Genomic DNA, 21,901 nt, shown 5'->3' with positions numbered 1-21,901 from the left:
TTATTGAAAGTAACAACTAAGTTAATAACTAACTTACAATCTGGCTTTCAAATTCAATTTTCTTGGTACCGCTAATGACTTTATGACCAATCGTTTCAGATACACAATAACCTGGCATAATTATCTATAAAAAAATATGATCAAATTTGATTTAAACAAATATTTTTAACATATACATAATTTCTAAAAAGTCACTTAAAATAAAGTAGCCCTTCACTTGGCCACAATTAGGTACAATGAAAACGTTCATTGTATTAAAATGAATTTTTGCCAATTTATGCTCTTTGCAAGATTGATTTTCTTAAATTGTAAGAAATAAGAATTGAAAAATCTCTTACAAACTTAGTTATGGTTACAATTATTCTAAATTAAATTTAGGAATTCAAATGAAATATTGTAGGGGACTACTGCCGAACTAGATTTGCTATCACTCTAAATATGAAAATTATAAAAATATAAAATCTAGCAGAAAATTTGGAGAAATAGGTAGCATTGAAAATGTAGGTTATAATGAGACTTATGAAAGCAATAAAAAATATAAGTATGTTAGTTCCAGCTTGCTAATTATAATTATACTAAACAATTACACTTACTCTTATTGTAAACTATTCTTCAAAAATAGCAACATATGCTCCTTTCAAATGAAAAATTAATCAAAATTGGTTCTCAATATCTATTGCTACAGATAAAAAAATAATGAACGAGGGTTACAGTTACGTGGGGGTTCTCTAATATTTTAAAATACAATGAGAATTCATAGATAATATATTAATTTCTGGAAAAATTATACACTTTAATAATAAAAATTATTGTAATTGACACTTATAAAAAATAATGATAAAGGAAAAAACTCTAAAAAGTTATTCAAAAAAATTACTAAGGATAAATAAAAAAAAACTGAAGGGCAGCTCTTTCTAAACTAACTATTTGTTTATAATTGAGAGATATTGAAGGAGAGGAGGTATTCATTAAGAATCCATCAATATTTTACAGTCTATTTTCAAACCTTCCTTTTTAAAAGAATAAACTATGAATTTCTGAAAGCTCTACTTTCTTTATCTTTCTGGTTAGTCAAATTTTGAGCAGCCAGGCTTTTACTGTATATCCATAGAATGAAATATGTGGAATGGAATTCAAAATTCATAAAAAAAAAACTTTTTTAATTTTGTAATATCGCAAGTTAAATTATTTCCATGGCTACAAAATTCAATTTAATTTTTACCATTACTGCCATAAAATAGAAACTTTTTTTTAACTAATATTAAAGTCCCCTGTGAAATTGCAACAGCTTTCACTTTTAACGCATTGTATATTTCATTTTTTATCACTAATTGTTTTAGAATTATTTAAAAGTAAAATCAGATTATCTAATTTAAATACAATTTTTAATTATTTTATCAAACTCAAAAAAAATATATATATATAAATAAAATATTCTTGCACTATAAAAAAAAATTATAATTTGAAATACAGTACCACCTCAAAAATCCGGACTTCTGAAATCTCTAACCTGGTAACAAGAAGCACAATATGGAAAAATGTTCTAGAGAAGGCCAAAATGGATTGCTGTACCAATGATGATGATGAATACAACAAAGTTAACAGTTTACTCAAGTTTATACCCAAAATATAAATATTTGCTTAAATCTTATTGCGCGCCTGGACAGGGATTGAAATTTTCTATGTCACAAATGAACAAGCAAAAATTTTTACTCAATAGAACCAATTTAACCTCTTTCCTGGTTATAACTGATTGATTGACCTGGTTATAAAGATTGAGGCAAATGTTTTTACTGAAAAGAAAACAGTTTATAAGTTCAGCCTAACAGGCATTGTCTAATGTCCTTTTACACTTTGATTCATTTTAGACCCTTGGAAGGCACAATATAACAAAGAGTTATTGTAATTTCATGCTAATTAATATGAGAATAAGAGAAATTTCAATGATGAACATCCACAACACTGAAGATAATTAAGAAAATAGGAAGTTGTAAACTTACTTTACCACCTTTTTCAACTCAGTCATATACTCTGGTCAAAAAATCTCTTTCTCTACAACGTTTTGAGACTCTAATAGTAGTAGCATCTGTAGAACCTGTAATCAACAGGTCTAGCCCGCATTTATCAATCCACGCAGGCCCCAAGTGACGATCTGGAGTGGTGTTAAAATCCCCCTAAAACAGAAATAATTCTGAATACATGAATCTACACACTTAAACCTATGATGTATTTCAGAATATGCACGAACAGAAAACATGCGTAGAAATGTAAAGAAAATGTATTACAGATACACTTCAAGAAGTAAACACTAGAAGTAATTTTTAAAGAAATCAACGGCTAATTTTTTTATAAATTTGTCAACAGTATTTCACTTCAATTTATTGCAGTTTACAGTACTATATAAGCTGACCACTTGCAATGCATAACTATAGTAGCTCATTCAGATAGTAAAAATTTCTATGTTTATCTATTAATTCCTATTTCCAGTAAAGATCTTTTAAGATAAGAGCTTACATCAATTTTAATTTCATTTTTTTTTGGTGTTACAAAATTTATTTATTAAAACAATAATTCCTAATGCCAATTTTCTCTAATTTCCCCCCTTTTTCTATTAAATTTTATTTTATTTATTATCAACTAAAAAGTCAAATAATATAATTCTTTGAACTATTTTAGGTTAATTTTTTTTTCTTCATAAATTCTAAAAACTGAATATTCCAGACTTAAAAATTCATTAAAAAAAGAAGAAGAAAATAGGAAGATGGATGAGTTACAAAATTTTTGTATTCTGTTTCAAAATAGGATGAATTTGGTTCTTGATAAGAGGTCAACTTAGACATAACATAAACTTAGTAGGCTTTACTGTATAAAAAAGAAACTGAAATACATCTAACAAGTATGGGTAAGTATTGTGTTGCAGAAATGCAAATTAATGTGTATAAAATAAATTTATTACAGATCAAATGATTGTAATAATAAAATCAAAATACTTAAAACCTAGCTTTTCTCCTATTTCAAAAACACAAAAGCTCAATCAAAATAAATATAAGAAACAATAATCCAATTAATTATTTATGATGACAATAATTTAGAAAAAAAGACTTACTGTGCAGACTACCCAGTAAGCACACACCTCACGGCAAACGTAAGGCCATAAGCTGGCATTCTAGGTAGGATAACGGCAAAAGGCAAGTACAATAGGGTCCTTTATCATTTGTTTTGAGGCATTTCAGGAAGAGGCGAAATAACTCTTCACTTAAACAGGCCCGAAAAATAAAACGGTTGTTTGGCCTCTTACACTAAACTAGTTACAGGACCTTTATTGTATACCGTTAATTAATTGTAATGTTACAATAGATTAATAATGAATAGATGCAGAGTTGATAAAAAATGTGCTTTTAACTCAAAATTTTGAAAAAATCAGGATAGAAGGGGAAAAAATCCATAAAATATTAACCGTATTTCTTGAGAGAAAAAAATTTATTATTTTATTTTTCTTTGAAAACTGCTAATTTTTTACATAGAATATTAAAAACTAGAATTTTATTATTTTACTATAATCTAAATATACTTTCTGTAGCATTACCTATTATATTTTTTAAAAAAAATAATTTTATTAAAAAATAATTATTTTAAATTTTATTACAATTTTTAAATAAATATATATATAATAATTTATTTTTTATTTTTGAAATCATTTTCTGAAGTATAATTTTTAACTCGAAATATAATATATTCTTACTTTCTAGAAAAATTTAATACATATTCCCTTAAAAATAAGAATAAATATTAAAACTTATAACTAGAACAATTCCTTTGTTCATTGAGAAAAAGTTTTTATTTTTTCGATTGCTTATTATAAAATTCTGTTAAATTTATTGTATTAAACATGTACTTAAGAAAGACTTATTGAATTGAATACTCATTGAAGACTTTCTTTTATTGAAGACTTATTATTATTATTATTATTGAATAAGGGATACATTTATTTTTAACGTTAAAGGATTCAACAAAAAATCTATCATTTTTATAATTCATGGTAAAAAAAAAAATTAAGTAGTAATTTTATATGATAGCAAAAAAAGGTTAAAGGTCCATTATTGTTTGTATTTTGGCATTTTAGGAGGAAGCGATATGGAAACTTTTCCCATTGGCTATGTTTTGGTCGCTTAAAAATTATTACTGTAAGCCCCAAATGAAATTAACACAAATTTTTTTCCAGAGATTCCTTTTTGAAACCTTCTTTAAAACAAAAATGAATAGGTAAGTTCAAAATTCATGTAAATAAAAAAATCTATTTATAGAAAGAAAAAAAATAAATATATTGTAAATTGCTTAAATCCTCCTTGAAATTATAAATTTCTTGAATTTAGAGCAAGGTTTTTTAATGAAATATCCTTTTTATTACATTAATTTACTAACTTTTATTAAAATTTTAGTATTTTGTAATAATGAATGTATACCATTTTTTAAATGGTATACATTCATTATTACAAAACTTTTAGTAAACTTTTTATTTATATAAACTGTTTTTTATTTTAATGTTCATTTTAAACTTAATATCTTAGTTTAATCACTTACTTCTCAAAAACTGGATTCAAAACAGTTTAAATGGTCTTAAGAATTCTGAATTTTCAAAAAAATGTGTTTGAATTTTCTGATTGTTATAGCAAATGTTTAGTCTAATAAAGTAAATAACTTTTTTTTCCCTAAACTTTTAAGCAATACTTGAAAGTAATAATTGTTTAGGAAATTTTATTCCTAAAATACATTTTTAAATAATAAAAATACACTAGGATATTTTTATTAATTAAACTTCAAAATACTAAGCAAAAAAAAAATTTTTTTTTTAAACTTATAATACAGAATATAAATAAAAATAAAAATTATACTTTCAAAATGTTAATTATATTTATTTTTTATTTGCATAACAAAAATATTTCTTCATGCAGCATTATATTTATTTTTAAAATAGTTTATATACATTAAAGACAAAAAACTGTTTTGAATGCAATACATAGATGGCGCTGTTTTTTAATTTTTTATTTTAGACGTGTTTTCGAGTCCTGCAGATAGATGGCAGAAAATATAAAGAGTAGGGTCTTGTAGGGTATAGTTATTCAAAACCAGAATTGCGTCATTGAGTTTTATTTTAAAACTCAATTCTTTTAATAGAAAATTAGACAAAATTAAACATTAAATTTCTCTGTTTCAATCTTTCTCTACACTTACATTCATCACATACTTCAATTCAAGTGTTAATAAAAATAGCATCGTATTTAAAGCTGGAAAAAATACAAAAGTTACAGCATGATTTAAAAAAAGTTACCGATTTTTTCTTCTACGAAGTCGATATAAGATTTAAATAAAAATACATTCTGTGAAAAATTACTCATTCACCAGTAATATTCCCTAGTTGTAGGAAAATGAAAGAAACATAACAATACAAAATAATAATCACACATTGAATCATTGTCAAATGTCATTTGCAAAATGTTTCCTATACATGAATTAAAAATATTCTTTTTTCTCACAAGGGGTTTTAGGTTAACAAATTTTAAAATTGTGCTTTGTTTTAAATCTTAGGAAATAATAGCAGAAATATGGCTGAAATATGAAAACAACGGTAAGAGTACCGAAATTTTATCTGTTTGCCCAATTAAACTGTTGGTATAGTTTGAAATTTACGGTCAATTTGCAAATCAATATTTTAGAAAAGACATAACTATTTAGACAAAATTGAATGATTATGTAATTAGAACTAAGTGGAGCTCTTTTAACCATAAACTAGTGAAAAATGAAATAGTATTTCATGCTGCTGAATCGACTTGGCAATTTTCATAGTACAAAACGAATCCAATGAATCATTTTCATACCTCCTTTTTAAAGAGTGCAGTTCTTTTCGAATTAATTTATTGAAATCCGGTTAAAGTTTGATGATAATTTAAAAAAAAATCAAAAACAGGTCATAGTTTGTAAACATGCAAATAGTATTTAAATATATTAAATGTTTTTCAGATAGTGACGATAATTTATACCTTGACTGCAGGAGATAAATTTTTATCAATTGAACCGCTTACTGATAATTAGAACCCGGAAGTTCAGGCAAAATGCCATAAATGCCCTTTTCTGCCTTTTTTAAACGTTTTCTTCTGAAAATGCCTTTTTCTTTCCTTTTGTTCATAAATGCCTATTTCTGTCTAATTTAAAATTTTTCTGCAAAGCTTTTTGTGCTTTTGACCGAGCATAAACGCAAAATGAGGAAATTTTGAAGTACAGAAATGGTTGACTGTCATCCGACGTATTGTAATGCATTTATAGAGATTAAGACTTTTGGACAACTCCCTCCCTCTGAGGCAGTGGTCACCCCTCGTACAGTACAATGGCTATTCATCTGAGTTGTTCATCATGAATGGCTATTCATCATATTCATCTTTCAATTATCTTCTCGCAAATCGGAATTTGCAATGGATTTATGCAGATCATTTATAGATGCCGGCATTCTGCTGTGGAAACTTGAAAATTAAAAGCATACGAGCTTTTTTGCAAAAATATATGAATCAAAGTGTGCCCTGTGAATCAACTTTAAGGAAAACTTATTTAGATGACTGTTACATCGAAGTTCTTAAAACTATTCAAAATGAAATCGGAACGAAAAACATATGGCTATCTATAGATGAAACGACAGATGTAACTGGACGATATGTTGCGAATGTTATTGTTGGCGTTATGGACCCATTTGAAAAACATGAAATCTTTTTGTTGACATCTGAACAGTTGCAAAAGACTAACAGTACTACAATTGCACAATTGTTCACTAATGCACTGGCTTTACTTTGGCCAAATGGTACTGAGCATGAAAGAGTGCTATTATTTCTTACAGATGCAGCCACCTACATGAAAAAAGCTGGAAATGCCTTAAAAGTTTTATTTCCTAATATGATCCATCTAACGTGCCTTGCTCATGCATTGCACAGGATCGCAGAGGAAGTAAGAGGTCTCTATCCTGAGGTAGACTCGCTTGTTTTTAGAGTGAAAAAAGTATTTGTGAAAGCCCCTTCAAGAGTTCAAGTGTTCAAAGAAATTGCACTAGACATTCAATTGCCTCCTAAACCGATCCTTACGAGATGGGGAACATGGATTTCAGCAGTCTCATACTACTGCACAAATTTTGAGGAAGTTACTCGAGTCCTTACCAGCTTTCCGGATGAAGAGGCAATATCCATAAGAAAAAGTCTGCTTAGCAGTTCTAAAATAACAAATGAACTGACTTTTATTTATTTTGGGAAGCTCCCTGGAGCTATTGAACGCATGGAAAAAAGAAATATGTCTTTGTCCGAGTCACTAAAGATTTTCGACAATACTATTGAATAACTAATGTCTGTGCCTGGATCAGCTGGTGACAAAATAAGGAAGAAATGTGAAAACGTCATCTCTGTAAATACAGACTTTGAATGCAGCAAGGACATTGCAAAAGTACTTTCTGGTGATACTGCAGTTGAACTTACCATATCTCCTACCATGGCAAGTTGTTTTTGGTATGCGCCCATAACCTCTGTCGAAGTAGAAAGATCCTTCTGTTTGTTTAAAACTATATTGATTGACGGGAGACAAAATTTCTCCTTTGAAAATTTGAAAAAGCATCTAGTTGTGATGTGCAACAACAACCAATCATTAGAATAAATCTGCATGCAATATTATTGTAAGTATGAGTTTTCAATTTATATTTCACACTTACGCAGTTGAGGTTTTTTTTGTGCAATTATGTCCACTTCTTTTGTACCATTGCTACGACAGTCGAGTAAAATGAATATGTAGGTATACCGGATACTTCTGGCAACTTTTTTTAGGGGATATCCTCTCTGACCCAAAAAATAACTATTGTACTACTCAAGACTGCCCCCCCCCCTATTTTAATTGATAGGCTTCGGTGCGCAAGAGCACGTAGTGAGATTGGCATTGGCGTATTTTAGTACCTTCGAAGCATGCTAAAATTCTTGAAGTCTAGAAACTCGCCAATTCTCTCAAAAGAAGTTGCATACTAGTAAAGAAATGTGAAAGAAGCTAAGAATGTTTTTTTTTCTGTGGTGTTAGCATATAAGCACACATTTATTTGCGAGAATTAACTTTTATCAATCTGAATTTTTGAAACATTCATTAACGACAAATAAAATAGTAACGAAAAATTAAAATAAATACCAAATATGCTATATATATATGGGTCATTCTCACGAAAACTGTCATTTTTCAGTTCATAAAATCCCAAAAAAGTAAAGTGAATAAAAAGCTCTGAAACTTTTTATATTAATAGAAATATGTAATGGCACTATAAAAAAAGTATATATCCTATAAATTATACTTAATATTTAAATAAATTAATTAATTTCACTGTTTAAAAAGTGAGGGAATGATATTTTATTTTAATACATGTTTTCCTCTAAGTTACAGCTACCTCAAGTTTGAAAATGATAACATACTAAGTATATCTAATATTTATTATAATTTAGTTTTATATTTTTAATATTTTTTACAGGTTTGGGAAATAAAATTGGCTGGTACGATTGAACAGAAAAAAATTTAATAATATACTCATCTTGAATCATTCCCTCACTTCAGCGTCATTCCTTCACTTCAGCGTCATTCTCCACTTTATACACTAGTGAGGGAATGACGAATTCAATAAAATTTAAAAATAACAGTTAGGCCTAATTGATTTCTGAAGTCAATCACATACAATTATATTCATACAAGAAAGCAACATATAATTATCCACTTTCTCGATGAAGTTGTATTTTATTTTACTCTAAAAAACGACGTGAGGGAATGACAAATGTAAAAAATTTTACCTGGTTTGATTCATTCAAATTTATTCCACATCAAAGCTTTTTTAAGTTGAAAAATTAGTAGACTTAAATTAGAAAAGAAAGCAGTCATTAAAAATTCCGAATTTCATTCTTCTTGTTTTGTAAAATCATAACATTTTGCAAATAATAAATATCAACGAATCGAAATGGCGCCAATCAGAGATAAAACGCATCATGTCTATCAACCGCTATGGAAAGAAAGATAATGCGATGGATTAGCGTCAACTCCAAACCTGTGATTGTAAAGTGAAGGGGGGGGGGAACTTTGAGCGAGGGACTTTGGGCCAGAAAGGATTCTCCCCTTTTTTTATACCTTGGATACCTATACGGGCTTTTAGGCATTACCAACTACCATTTTGCTCCAATTTTAAGTGCCTTTTTTAAGTGCCTATTTCAAGCTTTTTAAGTGCCTATTTCAAGCTTTTTAAATGCCTTTTTGCCTGCCTATTTTTGCATTTCTTATTGCCTGAAATTCCGGGCTTTACTGATAATAGTTGTTCGGCACAATTTATTTTTATGTATCCTTGTTTTCTACATGGAGGCACCGTCACTTGTTCGCTACGCTCGATAATCCCTGTAGTTGAATCTCATTCATCAAGTTTGAAATAATTGAAGATCAAGTACCAATCGTTTTCTTCCCCCTTTTTTTAATAAAAATTACGATCGGATTGCCAGCAGTTGCATTTTAAGGATTACTAAGTTTTGACAAATGAAAAACAAGGAAAAACGGTTTCGCCGAGAGTTATTACGGATTGAAGATGTTCTCTGGAAAAAGCAGTTTATCATTCTGAAGTTTGTTTGTTATTTTTTTCCTCAGAACTAGTGGCATTGGGCACAAACCGTTCTTCAACATTGTACTTAAAAGTTTTTTTTTTTCTTCCTGAAAAATCGATTAAAAACCATTTTGTTTACAAAATATAAAATTATTACACAATTATTTAAGTACATTATATTAAATTGTTAATTGTAACAAAATAAAAAGGATAGCTGGATTTGAATAATAAATAACTGTGCTTAAAAAAATTACATTTAGAAAGGCAGAATGTGCGACACAATAAGAATTAATAAATTAGAAGTAATTTTTTCTTGTTAGCAGATCATATAGGAAACAGTTCTTATTTCTCTTTATTCTACATATATTTTCAAATGTCGGTATGAAATGTCGAAGTTTTATATTTGGCAACACCTAATTTTTTTCTATATAATATTTTTTCTTTATTTTTGCTATTTTTGATATTAAGTCAAGAGGGATATTATGAAAATCGCGTAAATGATAAATTTTTCTACAACAATCGATAAATATTTATTAGTTAAAGAAAAAATTAAAAAGAACCTTTGAAATTGTAATAATTTTCAAACAAATAAGAGTTTCTAAAAGCAAATAAAGACTCTATGTTACGTTTATAAACAAATTTGACTCTTTCAGCAGACCAAATTTAACTTCTGCAGCTGAATTCTTTGCTGCCATAGAGCGGCCCACGTGTTATTTTTCCAACAAGTTTAAGAGTAAAAATAATCTTGACTTAATTTTAGAATTATTTTTTAATTCCATTGTAATCTTCGTTCAATTTCCTACATATCTTCGTAATTTGAAGTTTCTAAATCTAACAGTGTTTGACAAAATGTAACGTTAAGTTGAAAACCCCAAAACAGTGGCGGTGTCAGTGACCTTTTCAGTTTTCTGACGGAGAAGGAAATTTATTAATATCTGCTCGTTTCACATTAATTTAACAATGCAGTTTATTTTTCCAACTTCATATAAAAAGAAATTTTTAGAATTGGTCAGTGGCAATGTTATTTTTCTAGGTTCTCATACGTTCGTACTTTTCGATTAGATCAACTTCAACACTATTATCTTAAGTAAAGAATTCTAAGAGTCATGAAAAAAATCATGATAATATAAGCATTAATAAAAAAGCATCTCGAAATGATATAATAGAAAATAAAGAAGATAATTTTTGAAACTCTTGGAATTCATTGTTTTACAGACTGAGTTTTTTCTTTTTATTTTCACCACAGCATATTTTTAATAGTGTTACATTAAATTACTTTAAAGCAATTTTATATCCTTTTTATAGTTAACTTATACACAACTATTGTTCTCCTTTTTGGCAGCAATTATTATATAAATATTAATACTGAAGAAAGAAAAGAATTTTGTATTGTTCTACGAAACGTATATTGGCTGGAATTAAAAATCAATTTAGCCCATTGGCTGACAAAATGACAAAAATTAATTTAGAGACCTTTTGTAATTTATGACGACCTTATGAAAAATCTATCCAAGAAAAAAAATGACCAATGGGTATCCAGTGATCGGAATGGTGCAATCACAATTCTCTCATGTTATTAAACAAATAGTATTCTTTAACTTTCATTAATCTTTTTATTAACGCATAAAATTGTAATTGTATAGTATATTTTTTTCTCTTAATAACACATACTTTTTTTAATTTTTTATTTTAATAATCATTTTTGGATCAATTCTGTTTTTAGAAAACAGTTCAAATCAACCTTTCAATAAAATTTTATATAAATAATATCTGATATCTAGTAACTTAATCTTAGTTTATTTGGGTCTGGTTCATTTCATCGACAATCACTTCATCGACAGGCCATTTCATCGACACCACTTCATCGACAGGCCATTTCATCGACTAGGTCATTTCGTCGACAGGCCGTTTCCTCGACAGGGTTGTTTCGTCGACAGGCCATTTCGTCGACAGGGTCATTTCGTCGACAAGTCATTTCGTCGACAGGGTCATTTCGTCGACGGGTCATTTCGTCGACAAGTCATTTCGTCGACAGGGTCATTTCATCGACAAGTCGTTTCGTCGACAGGATCATTTCGTCGACAGGGTCATTTCGTCGACAAGGTCATTTCATCGACAGGGTCATTTCGTCGACAGGGTCATTTCGTCGACAAGTCATTTCGTCGACAGGGTCATTTCGTCGACAGGGTCATTTCGTCGACAAGGTTATTTCGTCGACAGGGTCATTTCGTCGACAAGTCATTTCGCTGACAGGGTCTTTTCATTTACAGGGTCATTTCGTCGACAGGGTCATTTCGTCGACAGGTCATTTCATCGACAAGTCGTTTCGTCGACAGTATCATTTCGTCGACAGGGTCATTTCGTCGACAAGGTCATTTCATCGACAGGGTCATTTCGTCGACAGGGTCATTTCGTCGACAAGTCATTTCGTCGACAGGGTCATTTCGTCGACAGGGTCATTTCGTCGACAAGGTTATTTCGTCGACAGGGTCATTTCGTCGACAAGTCATTTCGCTGACAGGGTCTTTTCATTTACAGGGTCATTTCGTCGACAGGGTCATTTCGTCGACAGGTCATTTCGTCGACAGGGTCATTTCGTCGACAAGTCATTTCGTCGACAGGGTCTTTTCATTGACAGGGTCATTTCGTCGACAGGGTCATTTCGTTGATAGTGTCATGCGTAATTCTGATACTATTTTAGAGATTTAATCTAAATATTTCTATTATTAATTAGAAAAATGCACTTATTTAATTTTATACTAAAGTAAAATTCTTTATGGCGGTTTATTGTTCCAATTGCACTAAAAGAAGTTCGCTTTTTAAATTAATTAATAGGTAGTTGAGAAGCGTTTAAACGGTTGATGTATCGAAATCTACTTTTCTATATCTAAATCGTAATAGCTCGACACTTATTTTTAGGATAGGTAAGGATTGTCTTCAGAACATTACCAAGCATGATATCCGGACCGTGGTTACAGTTAATATAGTGTTACGTTAACAATCAAACTGTTTTTAATATCAAATCAAATTAATAAAATATATTTTTAGAATTAAAAGTAATAAAAATATATTACAATGAAAATTTAGACACTATTTCAAGGAGAGGAAAGCTAAATTTATTGCTGTAAAAATTTTCAACATTTTTACATAAATTTTAACAAAAACATAGACATCAGTCGAATTCTCACAGAAATGAAAATAATCATAGACCTAATTATTATATCTGCGTAAGTAGAAAAAAAATTCTAGGTTTTTTATGATGGAAAAGTAATTTCTTAATGTTCACTTTAATTGCAGTTTTAAACTTTTTGTTCAGCATCTTTAACATTGGGACAGGAATATGCGTATTCGAACAATCGAATTGAGTCTTAGTTTCGTTACTACTATTAGAGATTTCGAAGAACAATAGGAACACAAACTTGATGTTTAGGTATTTACCGAAGCGGTTGTAGATTCGAACAATATTTAAAGTGCTACTCACCTTACCAAAATTGTTTAGATGCACGGGCGTAACGCTGCAAGCCTGTTAGTGTTTGGTCTTCACAAAATATGTTTTTTCTATGAATAGTGAATTTAATATATTCAATTATAATCTAATACTATCAAATTATACTATTTTTGAATTATACTATTATTATAATTAAATAATAATAGTATTATTTAATAAGAGTAATAATTGTAGTAAGTAAATGATGAATTAATTCATTTTTTATTTGCAGGATTTAAATTAGACACATTTTGCTTAAACGAAAATTAACAAAAAGTCAAGCTTGGAATTTAAACGTAAGAATAAATAACTCCTACTCTACAAAAAAGAAAAAAAAGTCGTGCAATTAAAATTTGACCAATTTTTTACTAGTATAATTGCTGAAATTTTTAACTGATTTTCTACACAGGATGAAAACACAATTTTCAAACGCTTACTGACCACTATTAGCACGACTTATCGCCAATCAAAATTTTGATTATTTTCTGCCTGAACAGGCCAGGAGACTCAAAACTAAAATGCAGAAAAAATGAAAATAAAAAATGCATATGTATTTAAAATATCAAGTTTGTTCAATAGACTACAAATGAGAAAAACAATTTATAAAAATTTTCACGCATAGCAAAAACCACAAGGGCAAAATTTCACAAAATATTCTATCAACATTCAAAATTCCACTTTTTTCGTTTTGGTAACAAAAATTCACATTTCTTTATCAGGACACATATCAAACATGATATTTAAAAACATTTCCATTTACACTTTTTAAAGGACTTATTGCTCGCCTTTAAAATATATACTCTCACTGCAAATTTTATTAATTTAAATACATTTTATTCTCTTGCAAATCGAAAAGAAAAACATTTTAATATTTGAGTAAAAAAACAAGTTTGCTAAACTTATTTTAATAAAACATTAATGAGAATAAAATCAGATGTATATAGATAACTCTCCTCAATTATAAACTCAAAAGTCAATTTATTTGTTATATCGTAGTAAATTGCGTTTTTTTCCCCAAATGTTTTAGATCATAAAAACCAATTAGACAGGTTTCCTCCCCTCCTCTGATTTAGAACCATTTTTTATATCATTTCGATTGCATTGCATACCGAGGATGTGGAGTCATTGTGAATTTTTTTTTTTACATTAACGAAGTTTATTTTATAAGGTAAAAGAACTTATAAATGTTTAGGGAACATATAGGATAAAATACATATTAAACTATTAAACGCCCAAACGTTATAAATAATTAATTAAATAAGAAATAAAATAAACTGGAAATGCGAGAACAAGATTTTTGTTTCAAATAATATTTCATTTAAATTTTACAAGAATTGTCAGAAACTTCCCTCTTCAGCAGAATAGCTGACAAAGACATGAGGAAGAGGATTATAAAATTTTATCAACATTATTTCCCAATATGTTTTCCAAGTTGGATTTTCATTTTATTTTTCCCCTCATGCATTTTTTTCCCAAGATTTTTATAATGCTAGGAAGTTCAGCCCGTTGCTCACTTCGCTCGCCAACCTTCGTAATAGCCACTCATACAACTTAGTTTGTTTTTTTCCTATATCGATCTTTCTTTTAAAGAGAAAATATATAAATATTGAAAATTCATGTAAGAAAATTTTATTAATATGTCAATAGTAACAAAATTAACGATTACTTGAATATGAAAAAAAATCAACTGAGCCTGAAAAAAATAAATATCTAAACACAGGGAATAGATAAATTTTTGATAAAACAAGAAGTAATCTTACTAGCTAACTATCTAAAAGGTTTGTGTTTTTCGGATTAAATTCTTTGTAAACAAAAGTTAGTTCCTTTTCCTTCTCTTTTTTTTTGGACAAGATTTTAAACTGTATTAACGCGTTTTACTCATTGCGGGGGAACGTTATATAAGTATAATTTTCTTTTTTATCGACAGAAAATTTTTGCAGCTGAAGTGGCCTGTTGACGAAAAAACCTTGTCATTGAAATTATCTATCGACCACATGGTTTCATTATCTCACAGATTCATTTTATACCGTCTTTTTTTCCTTCCTAATTTCACCCGTCATTCACTCCCTACATCAAGAATCATTCACAATAGTTGTTGCAATTGCTTTTGCGATGATAATCTACAATAATGTACATTAAAAATTAATCTTAGAAACAAATGTGTTAAATATGATTAGAAAAAAATTGTGTAATATACAACTTAAATGCGTAAAATACAATTAATGTTTCGTTTTTGCACCGTGATGTGAATAGAGGAGTAGGCAATTTTCAAATGAAATGCTTTTTTCCGGCACCTTCAACATACTATTCAGAATTTGCATCAGGCTAGGCTTAAAAAATTTCATCAGAAATATACTAAATTACAAAAAAATGCAAGGGGCATAACGTCTATTGTAAAAGAATCATAAGACTAGTTTCAAAATTACGCATGACTTTGCCTACAAAATAATCTTCTCTTAATATTGTCGACGAAATGACCCCTGTTGACAAAATGATCCTGTCGACAAAATGAACCTGTCGACAAAATGACCCTGTTGACGAAATGACCCTGTCGACAAAACTACCCTGTCGACGAAATGACTTGTCAAAGAAATGACCCTGCCGACAAAATAACCCTGTCGACGAAATGATTTGTCGATGAAATGACCCTGTCTACGAAATGATTCTGTCAATGAAAAGACCCTGTCGATGAAACGACTTGTCGACGAAATGACCCTGTCGACGAAATGACCCTGTCGACGAAATGACTTGTCGACTAAATGACTTGTCGACGAAATGACCCTGTCGACGAAATGACCCTGTCGACGAAATGACTTGTCGACGAAATGACTTGTCGACGAAATGACCCTGTCGACGAAATGACTTGTCGACGAAATGACCTTGTCGACGAAATGACCCTGTCGACGAAATGGCCTGTCGACGAAACAACCCTGTCGAGGAAACGGCCTGTCGACGAAATGACCTAGTCGACGAAACGGCCTGTCGATGAAGTGGTGTCGATGAAATGGAGTGTCGATGAAGTGATTGTCGATGAAATGAATGCGACCCGTTTATTTATAGTTAAATATAATACATTTCGCAATTATAGTAGGAATAAAGAAGTTTAACAAATACGACATAGTTAAGTTAAATTTTAACTCTTTATTTTGTAAAAAAAAAAAATTTATTTTGATATTCATATTTTTTGTAGAATATTTATTTTGAAGAACTTGTAATTCAACTTTGAGTAATTTACGATGAGCAATTCTTTTGCCGTATTGACTTATTCATTCTTTATTTGACTTAGCTCAAATAAATTTCCCCATATAATCAATTTAGAACAGTCCAGTAAACATATCTTAATAGAAAATTAAAGGATTTAAATTTCCGACTCAGAATTTTAACACTTTAATCTTTACACTACTATAACAAACCTTAAATGAAAATATTATTTCGAATTATTTTCGTAAAAACAAAAACAAAGTTTACTCACTGTCCCTTCTTTACACAGGGGGGTTGCTCTCCCAGGAGCGACCCATCATAAAAATTAATTCCTTGAATTAGTGCTGTTTTAAATAGTTTTCAATAAAATTATAATAATTTGAACTATTATTAGTAATGATTGCACTAAAATTAATAGCTCGTAATGCAAGCACTAAACTGGATGAAATGGAAGAAATCTTTAATTATCACAGAGAATAAAATTAAAATTTATGAAATTTGTTGAAACTAAGTTCATAAACAGGTTTTGTTCATTTACATTGAATTTGTAAATTTAATATAAAAGATAAAACTAAAACTATAAATTCCACGTTTAAATTTATTAATAAAATTATTCATAAAACAAAAAATTAAAGAAGATAAATTTTATTAAGCTAAATTTATTAAGTATTTTTCTATACTTATATTTTATTTTATACCAATTAGGAGTAAAAGATATTAATGCAAATAAAATTAATTTAATTAATTATAATTTTTTTTAATGCTTTTGTTGTAAGCAATTTCACCTTTTTATGTCCTAATCAAACTTAAGTTCAGCATTTAATTTATGATAAACATCTTTTTTAAAAAAGAAAATCAATAAATAAAAAATAATAATATGCTTTCTTCATTCTTGTAAGAATTATAAATTAATAACTCTCTAAAAGATTAGGAATTAAATGACAATACTAAATATTAAAAAAAAATTATTATGTTATTTACATAATAAAATATATAAATCATTGTTTAGAGTTTTGCAGAGCAGTTTTGTTCTGTTGGAGTACAAACTTCATGATCTCCTTTAAACTTAATATACAGAAATATTAAAACATTAATGTTAGCATATAATTTATAACCCTTTGAAAATCATACTAATATTAAGCTATATTTCTATTAATTTATTAGTACAGTGCCCGCCGCTAATAAAATCACCGGATAATAAAATCAGCCGCTTTATAAAATCAAATCGGCAAAAACCGAATCGTTACAATATTAATACATGTTGAAAACATCCTTTAATAAAATCAATGCCGCCGTTTTTTAAAATCAAAATTTTGACTACATAATAAATCAAAGGTGCAATATTCCAGCTTTTTTTGTTCTTATTTATAAAATTTTATTTTTTCGAAGTTTAAAAATATTTTTAGATAAAGCAACAGTTACTCACAAACATGTGAAACAGGTGTGGTTAGCACTTTCCTGTGATATACATAGTGTAAGAGTTAAGGAAAAATGTGGGTGGTAAGCGGCGAGTTCATAGAAATCAATTTATCAATGTTAATTCCTTGGCTTGAATGAAGTTTGGAGAAACCTATCTCACTCAACAGGGGATCGAATTCTTATCTTACTTTTTATTGAATGAACCATAGAAGGGAGAGAAGTTTCTTTTGTTATCTATCTTAACAGAGAACATGAATAGATTTCCAAAAACTGTCTGTGCTCATGTTCCATATTATTTAAGCCGTTTGAGTAAATTATAGTTAGAGTTAGAGCACATATCATTTTTAAGTTCGTTTGGTGTTAAATTTTATCAGCATGCCGAAAAGGAAGGATTTGAGTCTTAAAGATAAATTCGAAGTGTTGCAAAACTATGATAAGCTTCCTAAATGTAGTCAACGTGAAGCTTCAATGGAGATGGGGCTCATAATTGTTTCGAAGAAATGATCAGCTAGGAAGAAAATGAAATGGACGAGAATTTTTCATGTTACGTAGCTATTGACAATAACCTGCAAACATCAGGAGAAAAATCTGATTCTGAAATTATTACAGACATCAAAAATTGCAAAGTTATTTCCCATCAAGAAATGGAGGAATCAGACTTAGAAGATGAAATAAACTCATCAGTGCCATCTTCAATGGAAGTCAGAAAAGCACTTAATGTATTGCGGCAAGCTTTAGAACAAAGAGGAGGAATATCGAAAACTATAAAAACTTCTATAAACTCTCAAATGATGTTGAAAAGTTAACTTTAAATACTGCACCTCAAGCAACCATTGATCGGTGTTTTGCAAAACTTTTGTAAATTTAATCTTATGTAGGGTTTTACTTTATTAAAATAGTTAAATTAGTTAAAATAAAGCATTAATGTGGTCACTATTTCAGCTTTTAAAGTGTGTGCATTTAGAATATATCGTAAAAATGTGTTTTTTTTTTCAAATGTTGAATCGCCTCTTAATAAAATCAGTCGCTTAATAAAATCAAAAGAGCATAAAACGAATGTGATTTTAATAAACGGCGGGCACTGTATTAGAGACGTAGAAATTAAAAAAAATTTACAGCTAATTTAACACATTGGACATTTATTATTCAGATCATCAATTCACAACAGAATACGGATTAAATAAAGAATTGTGTAGTATTCATATTCCGAAACAGATTTGTATTCAATTCTTTAAAAAAATTACTTAACACATAAATAAACTTTTGCATTTAAAAAATATATTTCAGGCAAATCTCTTCTCTTTCAGGTGTTACTTTTTAAGTCACAAATATTGGGAATTATAATCAGAAATGTGAATTTAAGGGCTATTAAACCATAACCACTCTCAAATAAAGAAAATTAAAAAATTGTGATTTTAATAATTTATATGTATATTGTAATAATTGAATTTTTCTTCAAAGTTAATAATGAATTAACTATTGATAATGTAAGAAAAACTAAATTGTGCCTTAAATGCATATAATTTTGTAAGACTTTAAAAATAAATATATATACCATTGAATTAGTAATAAAACTGATAACTGATTTTTTGGAATATTAAAAAACATAAATAAAAAAAATGTGATTGTCAATTAAAATAACTTTGCACAATTTCTTGATTCATAAGAAATTAGGACAATATATATCCTTCTTAATGAAGAAAAAATATTTTTATTTCTTGAAAAAAGAAGTACTTTGAAAAATTCTTATTTATAAATGTTTTCTACTAAAATTAAAATGTTTTAATTATATATAGATTAATACAATAAGTTAAAAATATTACACTTATTTTCAGCAAAAATTTTACTTACCAGATGAAACAGTGAAGACAGAGTTGTAGTCAGGCATGGTAGCTTGCTTGGTTGAATCATCTTGTATGTACACAGGTTGATTTGTTTATGATCTTTCCTGCTTCGTTCCAAAGCTCTGGCCATATCTTCTTGTTGCTCATAATGATGAGTATCCAAAGCAACAGATTCAACTTTTGTTTCATGTTCCTATCGAATAAATGTGATTTTACTAAAAATAATTATTTATACACTTGCAGAGGTACATTAACTATTATTTATACACTGAAAGCTTGTGGAAATTAAAAAAATTTTAAGATGCATATAAATGTTTGTTCGTATTTTTCACAAGTATTTATTAAAATTTTATGAACTTTCACTAGAAAAGAATAAAACGCTTAATGAACATTTATTTTTAATTTATTAATGTATTTCAGTTAACAAAATTACGTTAATATCTGGTGAAAATGTGAGAAATTTTTGATGGCCACTTTAAAAAACTAGTTGTCCTTTCAAAAGGAAAATAAAATAAAAAATATAAGCTTAGTTTTTTTTATTGACTTTTATACTTTAGAAAAATTGACAGTTAAAAGGATTTTTTTTTTTTTTTTTTTACAAAAAACATGATTATAAAGAAGCAATGATTTCTTTTAACCACATGCAACAACATAAAATTCGAAAAATAGAAGGGCAGTTTAATTAATAACTAACCATCAGGTCAGCTGATAGCTTTTTGACTACCAGTGATAGGAACATCAATTCTTTCATAGCATCCAAAATACTTCATCTTCAGCATCCAAAAATACTTCAAGGATGTTCAACATTTTCACCCTCTAAGTAAGAAAGCAAAAAATATTTTAAATTAAATACATAAATAAGCTAAGCTACCAACATGAGAGAAAAAAAAAAAAAACAATCCAATTCACACCAACTCTCAAACCATTTAGATAACATTCTAGAAAAAGGAAATTTTAGATTTTATAATCAATTAAAAAAAACTGGTGTTTTAAATTTGATGCACTGCTTTAAGCTTACAGTTGTCTTTAAATAAACTTGAATTTATTATTTTACAAATAATGACTGGAGACAAAAGAACTGTTGCTCTCACATGGACCCCAGAAGGAAAACGAACTAGAGAGGTTTTAAGGTCGAGATAGAACATTGCAAACTTAATATCCTTGTATACAAGTTACTTAACAAAGAATTAAAGATAACAATTCATTTAAAAAATAGCAATCGGAATTTTAAGAAATAATAATGTTTATAAACATTAGAGCATTTCAGATTAACAAAATTAAGTATTATAAATAAACAGAAGAACAAGGTTCCTGAATGTTGAGCACCTTCTTATTCATTCAGTTTTATAATCTTTTGTAATAACAATTTCTACCTGAGAAAATTTCTTGTTTACTTTGTTAGTGAATAAATTTTTTCAAGATACCTCAAAAGTGGTAAAAACAAATTATTGGTTTAAAATCAGTTACGAAAGATTGCACGAAAATATTTTTACGCTTTTAGCTTACTTGTTTTCTGTGACTTTTCAGTTTTTTTTTTGGAATTCAAAGTTTATACGGGGTGAGATAAAAGCGTACAGCGAACTATTAAATGAACATCTCAAAAAGGAGCAGAAACAAGAATAAATAACTTTATTCTAAGCGTGGAGCATGGACACTAGAGTATCGTATGGAAGCCCAGCTTAATGTAAAATTTCCCCTACAATTGAACTTGAACAAAAAAAAAATACGGAACGTCTTGTATGGATACAGAACCTCCTATTTAAGCTGAATTAAAATTTACATAATAATTAAAGTACTTAGGACAAAATTGTATTTAAGTTAAATTAATTTTTAAATACATAAAAATATTTAGCAATATTTAAATAATTAATAGGATTAGTTAAAACAGGAAACAATTTCCCAAAAATCTAACATTTTTAATGACTTAGTTATTATATTCAAGTAAAAGTTAAAAATATTTTGCCATCCTAAAAGTAAAGAACTGGAAAACAATTGCTGGGAGAAGGGCAGAATGGGAAAAGCTTCTGAGGAAGGCCCAGGCTCACAAAGGGCTGTCGTGCCAATGCTGATGATGAAAAGTTAAAAATAGAATAAAGATGCTAAAAATTAAAATTAAGTTTTAAAATTAAAAACACCCATTCGATAAGATTATTAAAAGCGAGATGCCTAAGCAAATACAGCTAGAAAAGAGATTATAAGTCACAAAGCAAAAAAAAAAACGCACGAACTCAAAATTGGTCAGAGAATCGGGGGGGGGGGGGGTCGAAAAAATTTCGATCTTTATCCTTTTAGCGGAGTGCCATGTGCAAGCGA

At 28.7% G+C, this 21,901-nt stretch overlaps 1 protein-coding gene across 3 annotated transcripts; it reads right to left on the bottom strand.

Annotated features, from left to right (window-relative positions):
• Positions 1-36: 36 nt before the first annotated feature.
• On the bottom strand, positions 37-21,069 carry LOC147817017 (uncharacterized). Of its 3 annotated transcripts, none has more exons than XM_087153795.1 (5): positions 20,962-21,067; positions 20,283-20,404; positions 19,596-19,781; positions 2,001-2,174; positions 37-124 (listed from the first exon to the last, which is right to left on the bottom strand). In XM_087153795.1, exons 2-4 carry the CDS (start codon positions 20,337-20,339, stop codon positions 2,019-2,021), a joined length of 399 nt encoding a protein of 132 aa, XP_087009921.1. In that variant the 5' UTR covers positions 20,340-20,404; positions 20,962-21,067; the 3' UTR covers positions 37-124; positions 2,001-2,018. The 3 variants fall into 3 exon arrangements, 2 of the variants coding, with proteins under 2 accessions (XP_087009921.1, XP_087009928.1); XR_015429918.1 differs by lacking the exon at positions 37-124 and adding an exon at positions 9,350-9,744 and having other exon boundaries at positions 2,096-2,174; positions 20,962-21,069; XM_087153802.1 differs by lacking the exons at positions 37-124; positions 2,001-2,174 and adding an exon at positions 8,336-9,744 and having other exon boundaries at positions 20,962-21,069.
• Positions 21,070-21,901: the final 832 nt, after the last annotated feature.

Source organism: Parasteatoda tepidariorum, chromosome 1, assembly GCF_982258835.1.
Source record: "Parasteatoda tepidariorum strain Cologne lab strain chromosome 1, Ptep-v5.0, whole genome shotgun sequence".
NCBI classification, from domain to species: domain Eukaryota; kingdom Metazoa; phylum Arthropoda; class Arachnida; order Araneae; family Theridiidae; genus Parasteatoda; species Parasteatoda tepidariorum.
This window is presented reverse-complemented; position numbering and strand designations above follow the sequence as displayed.

Coding starts and splice junctions, on each gene's coding strand:
- LOC147817017 (XM_087153795.1), bottom strand. CDS start 20,339: ATGAAAGAATTGATGTTCCTATCACTGGTAGTCAAAAAGCTATCAGCT. Junction 19,782..20,282: donor AGCTATCAGCTGACCTGATG/GTTAGTTATTAA, acceptor TTTATTCGATAG/GAACATGAAACAAAAGTTGA. Junction 2,175..19,595: donor TGTCTTCACTGTTTCATCTG/GTAAGTAAAATT, acceptor TTTCTGTTTTAG/GGGGATTTTAACACCACTCC.